Here is a 20,807-nt window from a genome sequence, read left to right on the forward strand (position 1 = left end):
TGAACAGTTGCTGACACGCTGAGACGCAGCTGTCTCTCAGAAGCCTTTACAGTTCGACACCAGCAGCGGACGGGTGGCAGGAAGACAGAGGGTGGACAAAAGGCTTGACTCACTCCCTCCGTGCCGCTGTCTTACCCTTCGCATTGTCAGATGGCTCATTCCCCCCCCCCGATTTCCCGCTTATCACTTTTTATAGCGGCACACTCACACGCTGAAAGAAAGACGCAGCTCCGACCCTCCAGGTAGTCTCCAGGGAGGTCCACGCCTAATTAACTGGCAGCCTTTTGACATCGTTCAAAGCGTGTGGCCACCCGCTCTCAGGGCTGAGTTACCATTGTGTGTTTTGGCCCCACTGCTCTCTCCTCAACTCTTCACACTCGTCATTTAACTATTTAACAACTGCAAATTGTGAAATGGTGAAACAGAGGTTGGATGCCACCTGGTTAGATCTGAGACTCCTATGACGTGGCAGCATCCGGCTCGGTTTGGTCGGTGAACCCGGGCTTCTTGGCGGCTGGCTGATGCTGTAGGCGGGTCAGGTTCAGGCGTGGTGTCAGGGTGTGTTTGCGGGATCATCTCTGTTTACCTTTGGGGGACCACCTGTCTTGTTCTACACCAGGCCTGTTTAGACAGTTTGAGGCTGTAGTAACCAGCAGTGGAGGATCTTTGGTGGTCTCTGTTTTCTTTTTCTCTACTGGAGGTTCTGTCTGACTCACAGCTCAAACAGAGCGGGTTCAACACATCAGTGCTCATCACCTGTTATTGGACTCAAATTGGAGCTTTCCTCCTCTTAAAGTGGGTATGTTAATCGCCTGGCGTCTTTGTGGGTTTGATGTGCTGACATTAATGTGCAAAAATTGAATCCATCAAATCGACAAAGTTGGATGCATATTTTCACTGTTCAGTAGCAAACAAGATGACTCACTGTCTCTCAGAAAGTTTAATCTCAGGTTCTGGCGTCTACTGACAAGAGAGAAGGCAACTCTTAAAGGGTCAGTGAACCTCAGAAGAACTAAAAACATAGTGTTTCTTTAAACTTAAAGCTATTTATCAGGTGAGATTGTTTTGGTGTGAGTTGCCGAGTGTTGGAGATATCGGCCATAAAGATGTCTGCCTCCTCAAGTGTGATGGAACTAGATGACGCTCAGCTTGTGGTGCTCAAAGCGCAAAAACATTTTGAAAGCTCAACAGCAATGCCTCTTTCCAGAAATCACGACACGCAGGAGATAGCGTGCAACTACTGCTAGCTCATCTGGCACTACTAAATGAGCTAATGTTGCAGCTCAGCCGATGAGGTCACCGTGAATGTTTCGTCCATAAGTAGATGCATGATTTTAAGATGATCTGTCCCCTTAAGACAAAAGCTCTCACAGCACTTAGTGTATTTAGAGCAACTTTAAACTGTAGCTGTATTTTACATCTCTTTATTACGGTCTCTCCTTGCTGGAAGGCTTTTTTTATGAAGGTCAGCTAGATGAAGCATGATAACATCAGAAAAAGTTTTCCTGTTCTTCACTGACACTTTGTCCCTCTGCTGCGTCTGTTCAGTTCTTTTTTCTCATCTCAGCTTTTCAGGCAGTTTAAGAAAATCCAGCTTACGATCAATCCACAGCTCAGGTGATTCTACTGTATCTGCCCCACTTAAACATCCAGCAATGGATTGAATGGTGTATTGTTGCTAAACTTACAGCTCAAAGTGATTCACCGTCTCTCCAAAACAACCCAGCATGTGATCTGTTATCTGTGTGATGCATCAGAGGCTTGTCATGCTGGTGCTCTTGAAAGCACAGGGCTGCCATGCCTGGCTGCTACTGCATGGTGTGTGCGTGTGTGTGTGTGTCGGTGTGTGTGTTTGTCTGCAGCCTTACATAACCACGTAGTGAGCGGCAATGATTCTCTCTTTGCTTCTTCAGTAGGTTCATGCTCTCAGTAGAAATCCCTGATGTGCTGGTTCTGACACACATTCAAACTTATTTCTGAAACTCATGATCTGTGTGTTGATCTTTCCTCGTCATTATCAGTCTCATGAGTTAATATCTGGGTCTTTTCCCCCTTGGATCCAAGTTTTAAAGAGTTACAGAACTGCAAACTATTCTTTGCATTGTTTAAAGGCACATGTTAGCGCCATACTCTCCCAGAACACACTGCAAGAATAAGAAAGTCTTTGCACCCCAACATGCTGGACAGTATTCACACCAGTGCACGCAATACATTTTTATTTTTCTGATCAGACAGCTTTGAAAGTTTTAAAGGAAGTCTTGCTGTAAAACTGTGGCTGGTGTGCTTGTGCATCCAGTGTATGTACGTGACACCTTTCTTGGCGCAGTCTTGGCAGCAGCATAAGGGTAATTTATGTTGTGTTACTGAGGAAGAGGTGCTTCCTTCTTCCTTCTTCCGTCTGGCAGACATTTGAACTCTGTGTAACATAACGTAGTTTTGTGAGAAGTTCGCAGTATAGACTATGCCTAATGTATGGCTGTAATCCATCAGTAAAGAGATTACAAGAAGTAGAGGATGTGAACTGGAAACAAGGAGATTACCTTGGTCATCTAACACATGTATTAGGTTTTGTGGAATTTGTTTCAGTCGGGAAAAAATTAGTTGTCTATCATGCCAGCTTTTATTGGCAATGTTTCATGTGGCTGGTGTGGAACATACAGTGTATGCACCTGTCATCTTTCGTGACTTGGCAGCAGTGTAAGGGTAATTTATGTTGCGTTACTGAGGAAGAGGTGCTTCCTTTTTCCTTCTTCTGTCTGGCAGACATTTGAACTCTGAAGTGTTTGGCAGCTCTACTTTTTGTTCAGTTTGACGCTAAAATATTGAGATTACTTGTGCTTCTGTTCAATTGTGAGCAAACTCTTATAATGTTGTAAAGAAGAAATGCAAATTAGGCATGTTTCCATCAACTGGTTTAGAGTTAATAAACTAGGCTGAACAAAGGGAAGCATAACGTAGTTTTGTGAGAAGTTGCTCAAATTTGCAGATTGAAAGTGTTTCATCTAGACATCTTAAGTAATCTGAAAAGTTAGAGGTACAGTAGAGATTTAATTCTCTTGAGTCAAGCTGTATTTGTGCAAAAATCTAAACTTGTCACAGATGGTTTTCTTTCAATATAATGCATAACTACCTGCGTTTTTGAGGCTGATACTGAGGTCAGTATTTTAGAGTTTTTTAAATATGTCGTCTGATATCTGTAATTTTTGACATAAACAAAAAATCTGATATGGATCCCTTAAATTTGTGTTTAGCAACTTTAAAGCGATGGATACAACCAGAAACCGTGCACCAAATTCTCTACGTGTTGACAGATCTCATGCTGTCATCTTGCGACATATATTACATACATATCGCCTGTTCCTATTCTTAGTCCTGGTACGTACAGATGCATGTGCAGTACAGTACGTATGATGGTTTCTTTGGTTCTGGTCTGAGCCCATGGCCTCTGCTTTTTAAAGCATGTTTGACAAATGCACGGCCTGTGATGTGGCTTTATGTTGACACAACTTCAACTCCAGCTCACAGACTCTAATTTAGCTCTGTGCAAACCCACACACACACACACATGCACATCTGAATGAAACACACATATGCTTAAAGTTACAAATCCAGCACAGCTCACAACACAGCAGTATGAGTTATCTGTGTTGTACTGTTGGATCAGGAATTAGTCTTTGGCGGGGATTTTCAGGCCTTAGTCTGTACCTGTCTGCGTGAACACTGTCTGGTAAGGTAAACGGCATGCCCCCGGGGGCTGACGACTGCAGGAAGTACAGACTGCGCGAGAAAATTAGAAAGACAACTTCACAGACAGGAAGACTTGGATGACGCCATCCCGGTTTCACTCCCGTTAGTCGAGAATTCTGGAAACAAGGGGGGAGGGGAGAGGAAAGAAAGTGGGGAAGAGGAGAAAAGACGAGAGGCAGCTGAAGGGGAAGTGTGAAGAGGGGATGGTGGAAAGACAAGAATGAAGAGAAGGAGAGGGAAATGAAAAGAAAGAGGCCATTAATTTAGTGCTGTGGGAGGGATCTGAAGGTTACTGAGCTCTCTCTGCCAGGCCCTCCTGGGTTGACTGATGCCTTTGTGAGGAGGCCAGGAACCACACATCCATGCACACATACACACACACGCGTTCCAAGAAACTCTGGGTTTGTTGCGGCAGGCCAGTTTCAGCAAAATAGACGCACACACACACACACATACACACACACACACAGATGGTCATTAATAGGCTTCAAAGTGAGAGCAAAATGGGAAACCTTTATTTATTTCCTCTCCTGGACGTGATTTGCTGTGATGCGTCTGAAAATGTGGTGACTCTGTGTTTTTCTCTGCTGTAGTGAGTAATCAGAGCACAGTGTACCGAACGTATGGACCCTGTGTGTGTGTGTGTGTGTGTGTGTGTTTGACTATGCATTTTGGGACACCGTGTTTGTCTGCGCACATATGCACACTGTCAGCATAACAGCTCATATTAAAGGGCCAGTGAGCAACGTGTTGGACTAAAGAAAGGAATTCACTAAACAATATGTTTATGTATTTTAATGTATTGTGATTTTATTTATCATTAATCAGAATTAGTCGATCTGCAGAAGAGAGAGACTGAGGATGTTTCATAGATTCATGACGTTCCTCTGCTGCCTGGCAGCCCATGCTCAGGGCAGTAAAGCCCCCTATATATTTTGTGAATGGCTGTAACAGGACAGACTGAGCTCTAATCACTGCTCTTTTTCTCGTGATTCACTGGATTTACTTCTAAAGGCCTCTAAGGAGAAAAATAAGTCTGTGGCTAACTGTGTCCACCGCATGAACATATGTAATTTCTGACAGCAGGGTCTACATATAGACACTGATTTGTTCCAACAGGTCTCAATTAAAAAATGTCGGAAATGCTCACTGATCTTACCACTTGACTCAGTGTGTGAATCCAGTGGGGAGTTTAAAATGTAATACTTGTACTCATTCGATAATACTGTAGTTCCTTTTCCACCAAAATAAGATCATGTATGCAGGTTTTTTAAACACTGATAGATTCCTTTCCTATTGCAACTAGACTAGAGCTGTATAGATCTCTGCTGCAGACAAGCATACCTTTCTGTATTTTTTACAGGTGTGTCACGTTTGACATCACAGACTGGCTGGTAATTAGGTTAGTGAACAATAGAAAGCAGCATGGAGGTTAGTAAAAAAGTTACGCTGATGACTTTGTTATATTTCTCTCTGACTTATGAAGTCTTTCTTTCAATTTTGGTGCAGACGAATTTGGATAGATGTTTGAGCACTGCTTGGATTGAGATGGATGGTATATTGTGGTGGCACCTCATTGCATCTCGCTGGTAAAGGCTAGAATTAGCGCGTCCACCCAGGTATCGGTATCAGTGCTCACTGGAGCTGGAGCCGATAAATACCCGTGACTGCTGTAGTGTCATTTAACCCAGCTGTAATCTTTCCCATTACATACAAAAGCCAAATGTTAGGGGGTGTTAGTGGGGTTTTTTGGGCCTTGGTGAAGGGACTTAACCATTTGGTAATTCATATAGAAATAGAATGCAGGCCATGCCGTCCAGCGCTGGGTGTAATCTGTGTAGTAGCCGCAACAAAGTTTGCTTTCACTCACCTCTGCAGCAGCTGCTCCTCTGAACTAATCCATCAGTCTGACCTGATCAGCTCTGATCAATCTGACCACAAACTGACCGTCTGATCAGTTCACAATGCAGTGACTTAAACTCTGCAAACTGCTGCTAAGGGTGTCGGAAAGAGTTCTGCCTGTGCTGCGTTCATGGGCCTGTAAAGACCTCAGAATTCAAAGAGGGGACACAGATCACAAAGGGACACACCAACACTCAAAGACTGAAAGTTTGCATATCTGTAGCACCCTCCCGCCACACATAGATTGTAATTAATGTGGGAAACACTGACATCTGTGCTCTGAGTGACAGCTGACTGATTTTCTTTCAGGTAGGTAAATTGACTAATTTTTAAACTCCCAAACCTCATTAGTCACTTAATGAATCATCCAACTGATTGGTGTCAGTGTGGTCCAACAACACTGTTATATCATTTGTTTTTTGAGGTTGAGAAAGAACCACAGGGGAAAAAATCCACTAAATAAATCACTCGGTGGTGCTCGTCCTACTTATCACAAAGGATCTCAGCTGGAAACATCACTGCATTGTTCACACATGCAGATTTACACCGATTTATAAAACCTCCTCACCCTGAGATGTAAAAACTACCCGAGGCTGTACAGCTGTATACTAATGGCGATTATACTGTCTCTCACTGTGACACATACAACACACATGTTTATGTTCTGATTTGTTTAATGAAAGCCATTCATATAAAGATCAGGTATGTTTATTGCTCTCAGGAGGTTTGTGAAGTCTCATCTGCACATGGTGACATAGTGTGTGGCTGTATGGAGTGTGTTAGGCTGTGGTTTACAGTACACAGAACGCTGGAGGGGTGACAAAGACGCTGCATGGCAGAAGAAAAATGCAGCTAAATGCTAATGCTAAAAGAAAACAGAACATGAATGTAGCTGAGTAAAGCAGCCTGATATTCAGACTGAACTGCTGTTTTGTTACCACTGCAATTTCTTAGTATTACGTTAGATTATTAGGCATCATATATTTGGCAGAGGGGATAGATGTGTCACTGTTCTGCTGTAGAAACTTGAACTGGGGTCAGATTTATGTAACTTTGTTCCCTAAAGAGTGGACTGGACTTCAGAATTCTAAGCAAAACCAAGCCAAGTTTCAAGTTTTGTTCCAGTCAAATCACAGAAATATAATAAAAAAATGACAGCATCAGGCAGCATTGCATACCCAGCTTGAATATTGAAGGCCTGCGCACTGGAAGGTCTCAGCTATGTAAAAACACTATCACACAGATTTGAAAAGAAATGTTCAGCATTGATTGATGGAGAAAGACTTACAGTGGACTTGCAGTTGCTCTCAGTGACTTGAGACTTAATTTGGGACCTGTTAAATCAATTTTCAGGTTCTTACTTGCATTAAAGGTGTCAACTAGAGCATGTTTGCATGCCTTAATGGTCAAAAAACACCTGTATTGACCTGTCTGAAACGAGCTGTTTTAGGCGCTTCTCTCTTTAAGCTCAAATTCTGATAAGAAGCCCAGTCTGCTCTGAATGGTTCGTGTTTCTGGGTGTCCGTATTTGCGCTCTCGGCGTCTTTGCACCATCATTGCAGCTGGGGGAATGACTGTAACGGAGAATATTGGCACTTTCCATCATGAAAAATTATTCTTAAGAGCTTCTGAACCAAAGTCTTCACACCCTCATGTGATCCAAAATTTACAACATCTGCAACCAAGATTACATGTTTCACTGGCGTTAGCATGTAGCTACATGTAGCAGTGTAGGCTACGTAAAAACACTGTCACACAGATTTGAAAAGAAACGTTCGGCATTGATAAATGGGAAAGACTTCCAGTGCACTTGCAGTTGCTATCAAGGACTTGAGACTTAATTTGGGACCTGTTATGTTAATTTTCAGGTTCATACTTGTATTAAGCATTTCAAGTAGAACATGTTTGCATGCTTTAATTACTGTCTGTGCTGGAACACCTGTATATACTCTCTGAAATGAGCTGTTTTAGTTCTGTTCTTTTTAAACTTAACTCCTGATAAGAAGCCCAGTCTGCACTGAATGGTCCGTGTTTCTGGGTGTTCCATATCTGCGCTCTTGGCGTTTCTGCGCCATCATCGCAGCCAGGGGAATGACTGTAACGGAGAATAGCGGCACTTTCTATCATAAGAAATTCACTAGTAAAGCAAAGTTTTCACATCTGGACATAATCCAAAATCAGGGAGAAATTCATAACAGTAGCAGCGAAGATTACATGTTTCACTGATGTTAGCATGTAGCTACATGTAGCAGTGTAGGTTACGTGTAGCGGTGTATGCTATATAATGAAACACTAGCAGTAACGTGCCTGGAGCAGATGACAATGTAAAGAAATCCATCACTAGTCGACATCAGCTTGTATGCAAAGTAGAAAAATGAAAGAGTTTTCGGTCTTTTACATACGTTTACCTTATTGCTTGAAGCGTTGGCCACGTTTAATATGAACATCCTTCAGTGTAACATCATGACAGAAAACAAGGAAAAGCATAAAAGATCCCCTTTAACAAGATGTGACACCTGACTTGTCTCCACATACTTTAGACTTGCCAAAGATAACACAGAGGGTCATGGTTGAGTTGATTTCATCTTTGCTTGTCATATTTTTCAGCAAAGTTCCCAACTTTAGTCCCGTGTAGAAAGGCCCTAATAGTCTCCCGTTGTTTCTCCAGTGTTTTACATGAGCAACGCTGCCTCTGAGTCCCCTGACAAACGTTGTGATGTGAACAGTGATTCAGATTCATTCTGCATAGAGTCCCAGGCAGGTGGAGTTTACTGCTGCGGCATACATCAAATAGAGAATCACATTAAAGTGCGCTAAACAGATTTTTGCACACATGGCTTTGGCTTTATAAAACTTTGGTCACACATTCAGGGAGGTTGAGTAGGGAGCAGTTAAGGAGGGCGAATATATATAATCATAAGAAAACAGAGTGGGGAATCACATGGGTAAAATGTGGTTGTGTGTGTGTTTGTGTGTGTTACAGTAAATGTCAGCCTCCTCTGTTGTGTTGTTAAAGTCAGGTTGCATTCAGCAGCAGGTTGTGGTTTTTGCTACGTGTTGACCTGCACGGTTCATACCTTCACCTTCAGTCAGTGTGATGAGTGAATAATGGGAAGATGAGCTAGTTTTGTGTAACTCACAGAATCACTATTTGCTTCTATGAATTTCAGTAACAAAACAAAGTCAGTTAACTGTAACATGTCTGATTAGCTCTAACCCTCTTCTTCCTGTGTGTGTGCAGGAGTTCAGGGCAGCGCTGAGTGCTCGTGCGGGAGGAACCACTTCACATGTGCGGTCAGTGCGTTCGGGGAGTGTACCTGCATCCCGGCCCAGTGGCAGTGTGACGGAGACAACGACTGCGGGGATCACAGCGACGAGGACGGATGCAGTGAGTTTGCTCTTTCTTTCCCTCTGTCTTCGTTTCCTTCTCACTGTGACTTACTCGGAGATTCATTGACTCTGATCGGTCCAATTTGAAACTTGAACAAACTAAATCTGAAGCCTGTTTACTGGCTTTGATGTGATTGCTTGATCCATGTGTCTGCTCTGAGTGTATTTGGTCTGTGTGATCAAGTTGAAATCGATGATTGCCCAGTTAGTGACCAATGAAGTTGGACAGAGAGTCCTGCGTGTATAAAAGATTTCAATACAAACTTTTGTGTCTGATTTCAAAACATTTGTCGTGATTGATTAGAGAACCTGATCTGTGAGCCACCGGCTTTTTTTTAAAGGTTACTCAAGTTTTGTTTTTTTTTTTACTGAAGCTTTTTTATAACCTTCCTTGATTAATATAAACATGTTTTTTATTAAATGGAAGTAACCAAACATCTCAAATGTTAAATCATATAAACACAAGCATCTGTATCAGATTTTTGTCTAAATAAAATAGTCTTAGATTTTTTTTGAAGGGTCAGATCAGGCATTAAGTAAAAAAGATCACAAATCTGACCAGACATTTGATATTAACTTTCAGTATTTGACAGTTTTTGATGCCCGGTGCCATTTGACCAAAGTAGTTCTAAAGATGGATACCCAGCCTCAACCGTTTGTTACTGCTGTATTTAGGGCTGACGCCTTCTGGTCGGAAGGTTGATTGGTTGGTCAACATGCTCTTTTCTGACCAAATTCTCATTGGTTGGCCAATTGCATTTTTTTTCCCCAGCTGAAAACAACAGGTGCTCTCTTGAAAACGCCCAGCTGGGAGCAGTACAGTGCTTTGGAGGCACAGTGTTTTTTCAGCTGGGATGCTATGGTTGGTTACTGTGATACAGAATATACACGGAAGTTTGAATGTTAGCATAAGGTAAAGTGCTGATGAATAGAAGGCTGATGGGAGGACGGCCCCCCGCCGGTCTATAGCTATCAGTACGTTGCTGTTTAGCACTTGTACTAAGGGTGTGCCATATCATCTTGCTCACGATAATACCCTTGTAATTTTTAATATCATATGGAAAATTCATCTTGTGATACTCACTATATTTCGACTTGTTGACATATTGACGTCATACTGTTACCCACGGCAACAACAAGCATGGCTGAAAGCGAAATTATTACAGACTCCGCGGTGGTTCCAAAAAGAGGAGCAGCTTCAGTAGTGTGGAGTAAACTGTGGCGTCCTGAATGTTTTATGAGCAGCCCCGGACTTCTCAGACTCTTTTAGCGACTTACCGCTCAGAGGGAACTCATTCAGCGGCTCCTCTGGCAGCAGCACAGCGTCTCTCCCTCTCCTCTCTCTCTGTGCACACACGGGAGTCGGTGTCATCAAATGATTCTGTCATAAACCTTTGGTAATGTAAACCTACGTGACGCTTGCAGCTTGACACTAAACAACATATATGTGACTGTGTGATAGTTGTGCTATCATAACAGCCTGTCACAGGTTACAGCGTGATGATTAGAGGAGAAATGGCAGAGCATAAAGGTCCAGGTGGAAAAAACACAACTCAGTCATTTAGGATTTTACTGAAAGAAGGAAATCACTTGTTGATTTATATATATAGATCCCAGGGGACATTTTTTTTTGTGTTTGGGAGCTGTTTAAATGTGTATTTTAGGTGGATTTTATTTAGTTCAGCTATTGATATTGAAACAGAATCTGAATCTCACTCTGAGTTACTGCTGTTGTTCACACACTAAAGAAATGAGAGATCATGTTTGTTTGGCTTTATTAATTATTTGAAGGCAAACTGTAAAACTGTATCACTTATTTTGTTGCAATTCTGTTTTCTTAAATTAATAGTATATATATATATATATATATATATATATATATAAACTATTTGTTTGTTATTTGTTATATCAGAATATCGTTACTGTAAAAATACCCCGAAATATCATAATTTTATTTTAGGGCCGTAGTGCCCAGCCCTCACTTGTGCTAAATGTGTTGTGACGTTTATCCCACCCTCCTTCTCTGTAATAGTACAGCTGGATAAAAAGTGACAGTGATGCTCAGCAGTATACCCAAAGCTGAACATTTATCAACTCTTAGCAACCAGAATAAAACACTAAACATGTAGTGCTTAGCACAGATGCTCAGTGCCTCTGCAAACTATTGGCATTTGTATTTCAGTGTAGATATGCAGTGCTCATATCGTAAAGAATTAAAAATATATGCTAACCTTTGATGGATACACAAGCTACTGGGTCGAGTGCTGTTGGCGCAACGTGGCCAATTTAGTTAATCTAGAGATAACGTAGATTTTTTTTTCTCCCCAATTAAGTAATCAATTGTCAATTAAGATTTTATTTTTACTTAAGCCCTAGCTATATTTCTTATATAGGTATTTCTGGATGGATATTAAATTTGTACTAATGTGATTTTGGTTTTAAAGATTTTCCTCTCTAATTTTAAAACCTAACTTGAACTTACTGGTTGAACCAGCTTCATAAGTCATGTTTGTACAGAATAAATCAGCAGTTCTCGTCTGAATATCTCCCCTCAAGCAAGGCCTTCAACTCCCACCACTTAACCAAGCCTCCAGTTGTGCTTGGCAGCTCCCTGGTGCAAATTTGCGTTAAGTGCGTGACTTCTGAATTTTTGCTAGAAAGGTACAAGTGTGCTCAGGCAGAGTTTTCCTGCATAAATAGTCCAGAATAGTAAGAAAAAAATATAATTGGGCCCATATGGATCCCATCATCACCCAGTGAAACAGTGAATGGGTCACTGGTCCAGGCGGGGTAGTATTTCTGGTGCAGAGGCAGAGCGAGGCGCTCTGCATGGTGTATGCCCCGTGCAGAAAAATGCTTGAGTGACTTCTGGCACCAGACGGCGTTTGGCTGGAGGGAAGTCTTGGCAACAGAGCCAGACAGGAGTATTTTCCTGCAGAGCATGTCAAGTGGAGGAGATCTTCACTGCTCCTCTTTTACACTTCTGCGTATCGATGTGAAATGTCAATGTGAGGGTCTCCTTTTTCATTTTTTTCCCCCCGCTGGCTCATAGAGTAGAGAAGTAGACGCTGCCCTTTTGTTTGACACTTCCTAAGTCTCTTTGAGAGGTGTGTGGTTGTGTTTGTGTGTGTGTTGATGTTCTGTCTCCATCAGTCTTCCTCTGTCACATTAAGCTAGTTAGGGGTTGGGAGAGGGGATGCTAAGTGTTATTGATCTCTGGCCGGTTGAATGTTCAGTGAGCCTGATTGCCACGTATTGATCTGCGTTACGTTACTTATTTAAGGAGACACATGGAAGCAGCTGACAGATATCAGAGCATCTAGCTGGACCTTCCTAATCCATTAGTATCGTCTGATCGATTCTCTGGTCCACCGCTCTGCAGCCGGACGCCCCTCCTCTTGGACTCACTCCAGTCAATCTCATAACCACAGAGCTCATATCATCACAGAGATTCATGTTGGGACTCCCTGAAAACTTCATGTGGAAGTTGTAGGTGATGTTATTTTACGGCATGTAGCAGTTCAAGCTTCGGCAACCTTCTTGACCATCTCAGCCCCTGCTCTGAGTGCAGTTTCCACTGTATAACATAACTTCCATGCACCTTTGTAAGAATATACAACAAAAATTTACAAAAAGAATTATTTTGGTTCGATGAAAATTAAAAGTTTGACTAAAGGTTGAAAAATGAGGCAAACTAGACTGAATAATACACACATAGCTACAATATGAGATCACTTTATTTGATGCATGTCAAGTATAAAGGTGCCCCCTCATCTGTGTTGATTTTTGTTGTTGGACATAATTAAGTCCATAAAAATGTCCATATACTTTTGCAGTATTTATTTTCAGTATAATGTTATGATGGTCAATTTTAGAGAGTAGCAGCAGTCAGGTAGTTTCAAGAAATCTAGTTGCAGTTTCAGCTGTTCCAGCAGTTCAAGGTCTAAGTTTATCTTCGTCAGTCTATGATCACAAAAAATGCATTAGGTTCTTCTTTAGGTTTAATCTTGGGGTTTAAGCAAAGATTAGGTTAATAAACCAACTTCTTAGGTTACGATTTTAGTAGCTTATCCAAATAGTGCTGAGACTACTCAATGGGCGCTGACGAGGATGCGCATCAGGTACACAACACACTGCCCCCGAATGAAATACCAAGATTTTAGGGAGTCATGATTCATGTTGTTGCAGTGGCCCGATATTGAAAAAATACAGGCATAACCCTTAAGTAGTTATTCCCACACAAATGTGCTGTCCTGCTAGTGCCTCCGCTCGTCTAAGTGATCTCTATTAAAAAATCCGTCTTGCACTGAGAGTCCCCAGATTAACTTAAGTTGCACCATAGAGACATTTCAAACCTTATAGCAATTTGAAACTTCTGAAATTGTGGCCTTTTCAGGTTCAGATTTGTAAGTTGGGAACAACTAAAGAAATTAAGTATCTCTATCTGGATACTTCTGGCATGTTTGAATCTACACTTAGGCTGGTACTGAAACAAATAATGGGGAACCGTTTTGATACTCAATTACTGGAGGAGGTATACTTTATTAATGCAGGTGGGAATTCATTTTTTCGCTCTGTTGGAGGCCTGGAATACACACATATGCACAAACAGGATCTATACATGCATTAAGCGAGGGGGCTGCCTTAGTCAGGGGCACCTCGGCAGCTGCCAGTCCACATTCCACACTTGGTCAGGATGGGGTCTTGGACCAATGACCCTCCGCTTCCCAACTTAATTCCTCATGGACTGAGCTCCTGCCGCCCCAAAGAAGGGCGTTTATCAGGCGACATCCTCTGGTTCCACCTTCTCAGATGTGTCAGATGTGATGTCTTGATGCTTTTCTCCATGTTATATTAAATATCTGTGAGTTTTAGACTGTTATTCTGACAAAAGTTGCAATCTGAAGATGAGCTTTGGGGGTCATAAGATGATTAAATGTACATTTTTCTAATCTGATAGTTTTCTTGTGAAATGATGCAAACATTTACCTCTCTAGGCCTCTGAAAATCTTTCAAATGAACCAATCTATGTAGGAAAAATCTTTTGTTACATTTTTGAACTACTCAGAATTCAAGTTTACAATGTTCATTATCTTTTTGTAACCTGTGATGAAGGATTGCAAATAGAAGCTGATTTGTTTTTAATGGGCACAAGCTGAAAAAGTTGGGAACTTGGCTCGGTTGTAGACTTAATAATGCATCAAATAATCATGTATTGATACAGTATGAGCACCTTTGTAACTTCAAAGATCAGGCAGAGTAAATCCAAAGAAAGAGATCAGATTTTAAGACTTTTAAGCTAACCGAAAGATTTATTTCCTCAGATGATGAAACAAACTACCTGAATGACATTCAGTGTGTGTTTGCGTGGTGTGTGTTGTTGTGTCAGTGAGGAGAGTTGAGGCCCATGTGACTCTGCTTCTATTACACTGATTGAATTAAGAAGTTAGATCATAAAACAGAGGAGTAAAATTTTATGTTCTTGTCTTCTAATCACAGTGAATTATTAAATATATGGAGACACAAGGCGGAGAGAGAGCAGTTTCCACGTTCTGTGTGTGACCGTGAGAATGCAGAATCACAATGAACACACACACACACACACACACACACACACACACAAACACAGACGAATATCTCTTTTCAGCAGAATCGTAGCAGTGTAGTTTGTGGCATCCAGACTGTGTTTGAACTTTAACGTATTTAGCTTTTACACTAATTCAACAATTTCGAGAGAAAGCACAATTGTCCTGAGTCACAATGGAGGAATGTGTGCCTGTGTGTATTTGTGAGCGTGTGTGTGTGTGTGAGACTCAGAAGAATAGGAGCGGAGGCAAAGTGGCCGACTGTGGCCATGAAGCTATCCGTGTAAACTTCTGATCTAATTACGATGTGGGAATCGTGGAAATTGTGTAGTGCAGATGTGGCTGCTCTGTGCGTGTGCTTGTGTCTTGTGCTTGTGTTCTCCCATATAAAGTTTCATGGCTGCACGGAGACCAAAGAGGGAGTGGAGAAGAGTTGATGAGGGACTGAAGAACATGCACGAATTCTCTTTGTGCGGGCTTGTGTGTGTGTTTGAGGAAAGGATAAAGTATGTGGTGTTGTGTATGTCAGTGTAGGAACTCTGTCTAACTCTAAAGGAGTTGCTGGCGTGTGACGGTGAGGAGGAAATGGTCTTTACAGCCGGCCGCTCTTCTCCTCGCCACACATGCAACATCTGTCTGTTTGTAGTGCACCACACTGGGTAGAAGGAGGTGGGGATGATGGGTGCTGGGTGATCATAAATCTGCCCATTTAAAAACAAACATTTGAAGTTAAAGCACCATGCCAGGGTGTTTCTGATTTTTCATCTCCCTAACTCTTGTACTGGTTGTGTTTTTGCCGATAATTTTAGAATGATTGAACTACATATCTGAATGTGTCATTCCTGCTGTTTCAGGCAGCCATTGATTTCCATTTATCTCTGTTAAGTATGAAAATCAATTAGTAGACTCTTGATTCTTGTTTATGTTGTGTTATCCTTCACAGAGAACATCAAGTCTGCATTATGTTTGTTAGGGCTGCATGTAACGATTATTTTTATTGTTGGTTTTCTCAAATAATAAGTAAGTTGTTTGGTCTGTAAAATGTCAGAAAATAGTGAAAAATGCATTGTTTCCCAAAGCCAAAGGTGATGTTCTTCAGTGTTTTGGTGTGTCCTCAACTAGGGCTGCAACGATTAGTTGACTAATCGATGACTAATTGACTATTAAAATAATCGATGACTATTCTAGTAGTCGACTTTGAGTCATTTTTCAGAGAAAAGTACTGTAAAAGTACCCCAAAAACTCTTATTGCAGTTTCTTACGTTCAAATATTGGCAGCTTTACACACTCTCCCATGATGCTAAAACGTGAGTGGCGTGAGTACGAAACAAGACATTAGATGACATAATTTTGGGGTTTGGGCGAGACAGACCAACATTTTTCAACATTTTAACACATTTTTTGATAAAATGATTAGTCGACTAATCGAAGAAACAGATTAGTCGACAATGAAAATAATAGTTAGTTGCAGGCCTATCCTCAACCCAAAGATATTATCCTGACTGTCACAGAGCAGTAAAGAAACTGGAAAATATTCACATTTAGAAGCTGGAATCAGAGAATTTTACAGACCTTTAATTCCTTTTACATAAATTTGTTCAGCAAAGATGGGAAATACGATCAAATTCTTCATTTGAACCAATATGAATATTACTTTATAAAAATTAGGCTTTGAATAACATATCAATTATGTATTATGACACTCGTTTCATGGCACTTGAGGGTTACGGCACCCAGCATACAGACGCAAAAAGCTTAATCCTGTTAAAACAATATTCATAACTTGGATTAAATTTTATCAAAAACACTTGATTCTTTTAATCCGTGGACCCTTACTAAAAGGAATATGAGTAACTTACCGAGTAATCGAGGACGGGACACATGTTCTGACATCATGCCAGTGTCAGAGGAAGGGAGTCACCACTTGTTGGTTTGTTATGCTGGTTAATCTGAAGAAATTATTGTCTTCTCCGGTAGTCATGGTATCAGTAAAATGAACTGAACCGAGCTAACAATGTGTAGCATCTCCATACTGACATTGATCTAAGCAGCTAACTAATGTTAGCTCAAATGGGTAGTCAACAGTCTGGTTTTATACACCTGAAAAACTTCTTCATCAGGCATCTAATTGAGACCACATAGATCGTTTGTCCCTAACCTCTTATATTTGGCTAACAGGAGCGTTTACTAAATTAGTGCATCCCCCAGATGCAGGAGATCAACATGCCTCATACCTGTAAATGACAGAATAGGTTGTTTGCCACTGACCCCCAAAACAACTTATATGACCATTAACAGTCGCCGTTTTTTTAGCATGTGATTAACGTTGTGAAACAGTCGCAGTTTGGTTAGTTTAGACACCAAAAGTACTTGGTTAGGTTTAGAAAAAGATTATAGTTATATATGACAACACAGCATCCAGTTGCAAATGGCTAACGTTAGCCTACTGTAGTGTAGCCTCTGAAACATTAACGTTATATTCCTTGTGTGTTTCCACTTACTTGTAACGTTAACGCTACTATCTAACATTAGCACTGTAACCTTATTCTAAAACTCATCAGTCATCACTGACTCCGGTTGAGTTTTAAAACTCTGGGGTAGCGTTTGACTGTCTTGTTTGTTACGTTACACTCGCTCTCCTCTTCCGTGTATCTAACATTACCTTGCCAACGCCTACATCTATCACAGACGTAATGAGGACGTAATGGAGGAGGGGGGAGTAGGCCTTTGGAGGGAGGTGGAGTTGCAGGAGGAGGAGGATGGGACTTTGGAGGGAAGCAGGAGTTGTGGATGTTCAAAGATTTTCTAAGTGCTGTGTGAAATGCAAGAAAGGTAAGAGTTGCTTTAACTTGTGACGCAAGTTAAGCACATTAAGTAGGTTGACCTCATACACAAGTAAACACAACTCAATGTTGACTTTTGATTATACATGGAACACAGCCTCCTTGGTTAAAGTCCTGTGTTTGTTTGACCCTACCGTCATCCCACCACTTCCCTTTGCAGACTTTGTCAACTCGGTCTCACTCCAAAGTTGTTGGAATTCGGCACACGGTCAGTGACTTCTGGCGTACTTTCATGTTGGCATGATATGAGGCCGGTTGCCGTTATTTTGTTTTTTTTACCAGTGCCCTGCAGTGTCAGGGGGAAACGCTGTTTGACAACAACGAAAGTTAAGGTGGCGAAAGTCTGAGTAGGGTGCACTAAACCTGGATATGTGATGAGGTCAGAATGCGAATGTGTTGTCATTGTCGCTCTTTATACTACATCTCTTGGCTTCCTTCTTTGCTCTCGTCATAAATACTATGGCCACTAGAGGTCACCTAACAAAAAACGTAAATGGGGTTGTAATAAGCTGCTTGTACAAACAAACCTATGTGATCATTTTTGGGTGGAGGTCAGTCTCTGTAATTCAGATCAAAAGCAGATTGATCCAACGTTGCTGAGGGGTTGTCTGGAATGAATATCGCTGCATAAACATGGCTGAAAGACAGATGTCCTTCTCCCCAACCAAAAGTTGAGCCAGGTTTCAATTTTTTGGCGGCAGACCTTGTGCCCTCTGTGTTTGCACCCCTGCTGGGTCAACAGACTGCCCTCATTTAAATTAATGAGGAGGCTGCATTTTTGTACACAGGACTAAAGTCGGTCTGAAACTTAGAGAGAAGATGAGGCAGTTGATGTGCTGATGATCTCTGTGAGCCACAGTGCAGAAAAAAAGCACAAAAATGAGCACATGGCACAAAAGATGTAACAAAAAGATTAGATTACTTTATATCTTTGAGTTTCCTGACTGAAGATGATACAGGTATCTGTGCCTCTTAGCCGGCGAGCAGGAAGAGCACGTTACAGGGTCACACATCTCAAGGACAGGACACTAATTAGCCCTGATGAAATTTAATGAAGGCATAACTCACAGACGTTTCATCAAATTGATAACACCCCTTTTTTCATTGATTCAGCTGTCTGAGCTCGGGAGGGGGTGTACACAGCACCGGGTGGCACATGGTCAGAATAACACACTTTACTATGTTTGATTGCGGGCCAAATGTATGAGCTGTGAGAGACTCTGACATGAAGCGCTGCCCCATTAGAGGAATATATGTTTATGTTCTTGGCAGTCAGCTTCACGTCCATAAACCCTCATAAGGGGAGGGAAGGTTACGCGCTGCCTTTGTGAGTGTGGTTCCTATGGAAATGGCAATGTTGGTTGTGTTGAAGGCTGTGTAGTCAGAGGAGTCAGACTGAAGTGGAAATTGACTGAATAGGGAGAAGGACAGAAAAAGTGATGAGCAGGAAATTGCTTTATGTTGTGTTCAGTCGGTGGTCGGAGTTAGTGTACACCGATTACATTGTTTGCCCACACCTCCACTGTCTTTGTCCTGTTTTTTTATATAGAAATAAAACTCATGAAGTTCATTTTCACATATCAGTGACTATGTTTATCAAAAACACAACAACAAAAAAATCCAATTTGTACAATACTAAGTGTGTTATAGATAGTTGGACAGCACACGCTTCAGTCACAAACTGAATGTGTCAGCTCCCTACAGCAGCAGCAGAGATGCAGCACTTAGTTCTGACCAGAACATTCAGTGACCCGTGCCACCGCGATGACTACAACCAGAGTGCTTTGGAGACTGAGAGGATGATAGGGGAAGAAGCATTCATCCACAGGTGTATAGTGCACAGTGTGAGAGAGGAGGGAGGTGAAGAAGAGTCACAGCCCATAGGAAAAAAGAACTTTAGTAAGTTTACTCAAAAGAGAAGAAGGTGCTGCTACAGCTGCGCCGACTGTTAACTGTGTAAAGGGAAGGATCTACAAGTATTGAGTGTGGAGGAAGAGGAAGATCTTTTATTGTAAAATGTCCAGTGTAATCAGGTCCTCAGGATGTACGCCAAACTTTGAAGCCAATGATGATGCCACTGGGCCCAAAGATGACTTTTTCCACAGACTTACATTAAGAATAAGACATCTGTTAATCAGTGGACACATTTTATGTCCCAGTGCTGCAAAAATTACTCGTTTAACTAGTGTTACAGGTTAGTACTCTTGTGTTGGATAGATTAAATGATGACCCACTCTTAGGACGCATTCACACTGGCACTATTTGCTCCACTTTAAACGAACCCTGGTCTGCATCCACGGATAGTTCGGTTCGTTTGGAGTGGTGTCAACGCTCATTCAAACTCTGGTGCAAACCAAACGAGCAAACCCTGGTCCGCTTGAAAACTGGGGGTCTCGGTTCAATTGAAAGTTAACCCTGGTGCAGTTCGCTTACAGTGGGAAACGGACTATTCAGCGAACCAAAGAGAGGAAATGAACCAAAGAGAGGAAGTGACATAGAGCGCAGTGCATTTTGGTGTTTTTGTGGTGATCAAGCCAGCTGAAAGGGATGGATTTCCGTTTTCGGTCCTGGCCAGTCGATGAGCTGGGTTTTCTTCTTCCTCATGCTTTTTTTCGGGTAATACCTGCCCCCAAACAAGTAGCTGTTGTAACTGTGTGACGTTGTCTAGGCGGTTTGGTCCGCTTCAAAAAGTGCAGTGTGAAAGTGAACCGAACCAAATGAAGCTGTGAAATTTTTCGGCATTCCCCTCCCAATCGAACCGAGGCCCCCTGGACTATCCAGGTGTGAATAAGCCCTCAGTCACTGTTTGGCTTGGACCTGCATTTATTTCAGCACAGGTAAATATAAAACTAAAAAAGTTGTATTTTCTGAAGCTTTTATGGCACATTTTTGGCAAATAAAACACTACAAAGTAAAGTATTTTTGGTGGGGCTTATCCTGACAGCATAACAGAGCACGGGGGCGCATCTGCAAAGTCTTCATGGGCTCATTAGTGTGGCATTCAAGTACTCACACAAAAAGAGAAATCTCTGTGATACCTAAAACATCACGACAAACAACAAAACAAGACAGTAAATAACAATAATGAAACAGTCAAGTTTGTAACAAGAAATTAAAACCAGTGCAGCCTCTATAATGACAGAAAGACAGCTTGTAATGGCAACTGGGATCACTAATTTATTAACTCTGTTACATTAGCAGAATTTAATCCATTTGGTCTAATAACACTTTGAAGTCTAGAAGAGCTGCACGATTAAATCATTTCAATTCCATTCAAGTTCGTCGGGGGCCAAACCAGAAGTCGCCGGCTTAGAGCGTTTCCCATCATACTCTGGGTCAT

At 41.7% G+C, this 20,807-nt stretch overlaps 1 protein-coding gene across 3 annotated transcripts in view; it reads left to right on the plus strand.

Moving 5' to 3' along the window:
* lrp4 (low density lipoprotein receptor-related protein 4) overlaps window positions 1-20,807 on the plus strand; it is a 156,530-nt gene that overhangs the window by 57,797 nt on the left and 77,926 nt on the right. For all 3 annotated transcript variants that reach the window (XM_049561475.1, XM_049561481.1, XM_049561489.1), the window contains exon 2: window positions 8,891-9,037. In XM_049561475.1, the coding sequence (XP_049417432.1) occupies window positions 8,891-9,037 (147 nt within the window). The remainder of the gene's footprint in view (window positions 1-8,890; window positions 9,038-20,807) is intronic.

The sequence above is a fragment of the Epinephelus fuscoguttatus genome, linkage group LG2 (genome assembly GCF_011397635.1).
Source record: "Epinephelus fuscoguttatus linkage group LG2, E.fuscoguttatus.final_Chr_v1".
In the NCBI taxonomy this organism is placed as follows: Eukaryota; Metazoa; Chordata; class Actinopteri; order Perciformes; family Serranidae; genus Epinephelus; species Epinephelus fuscoguttatus.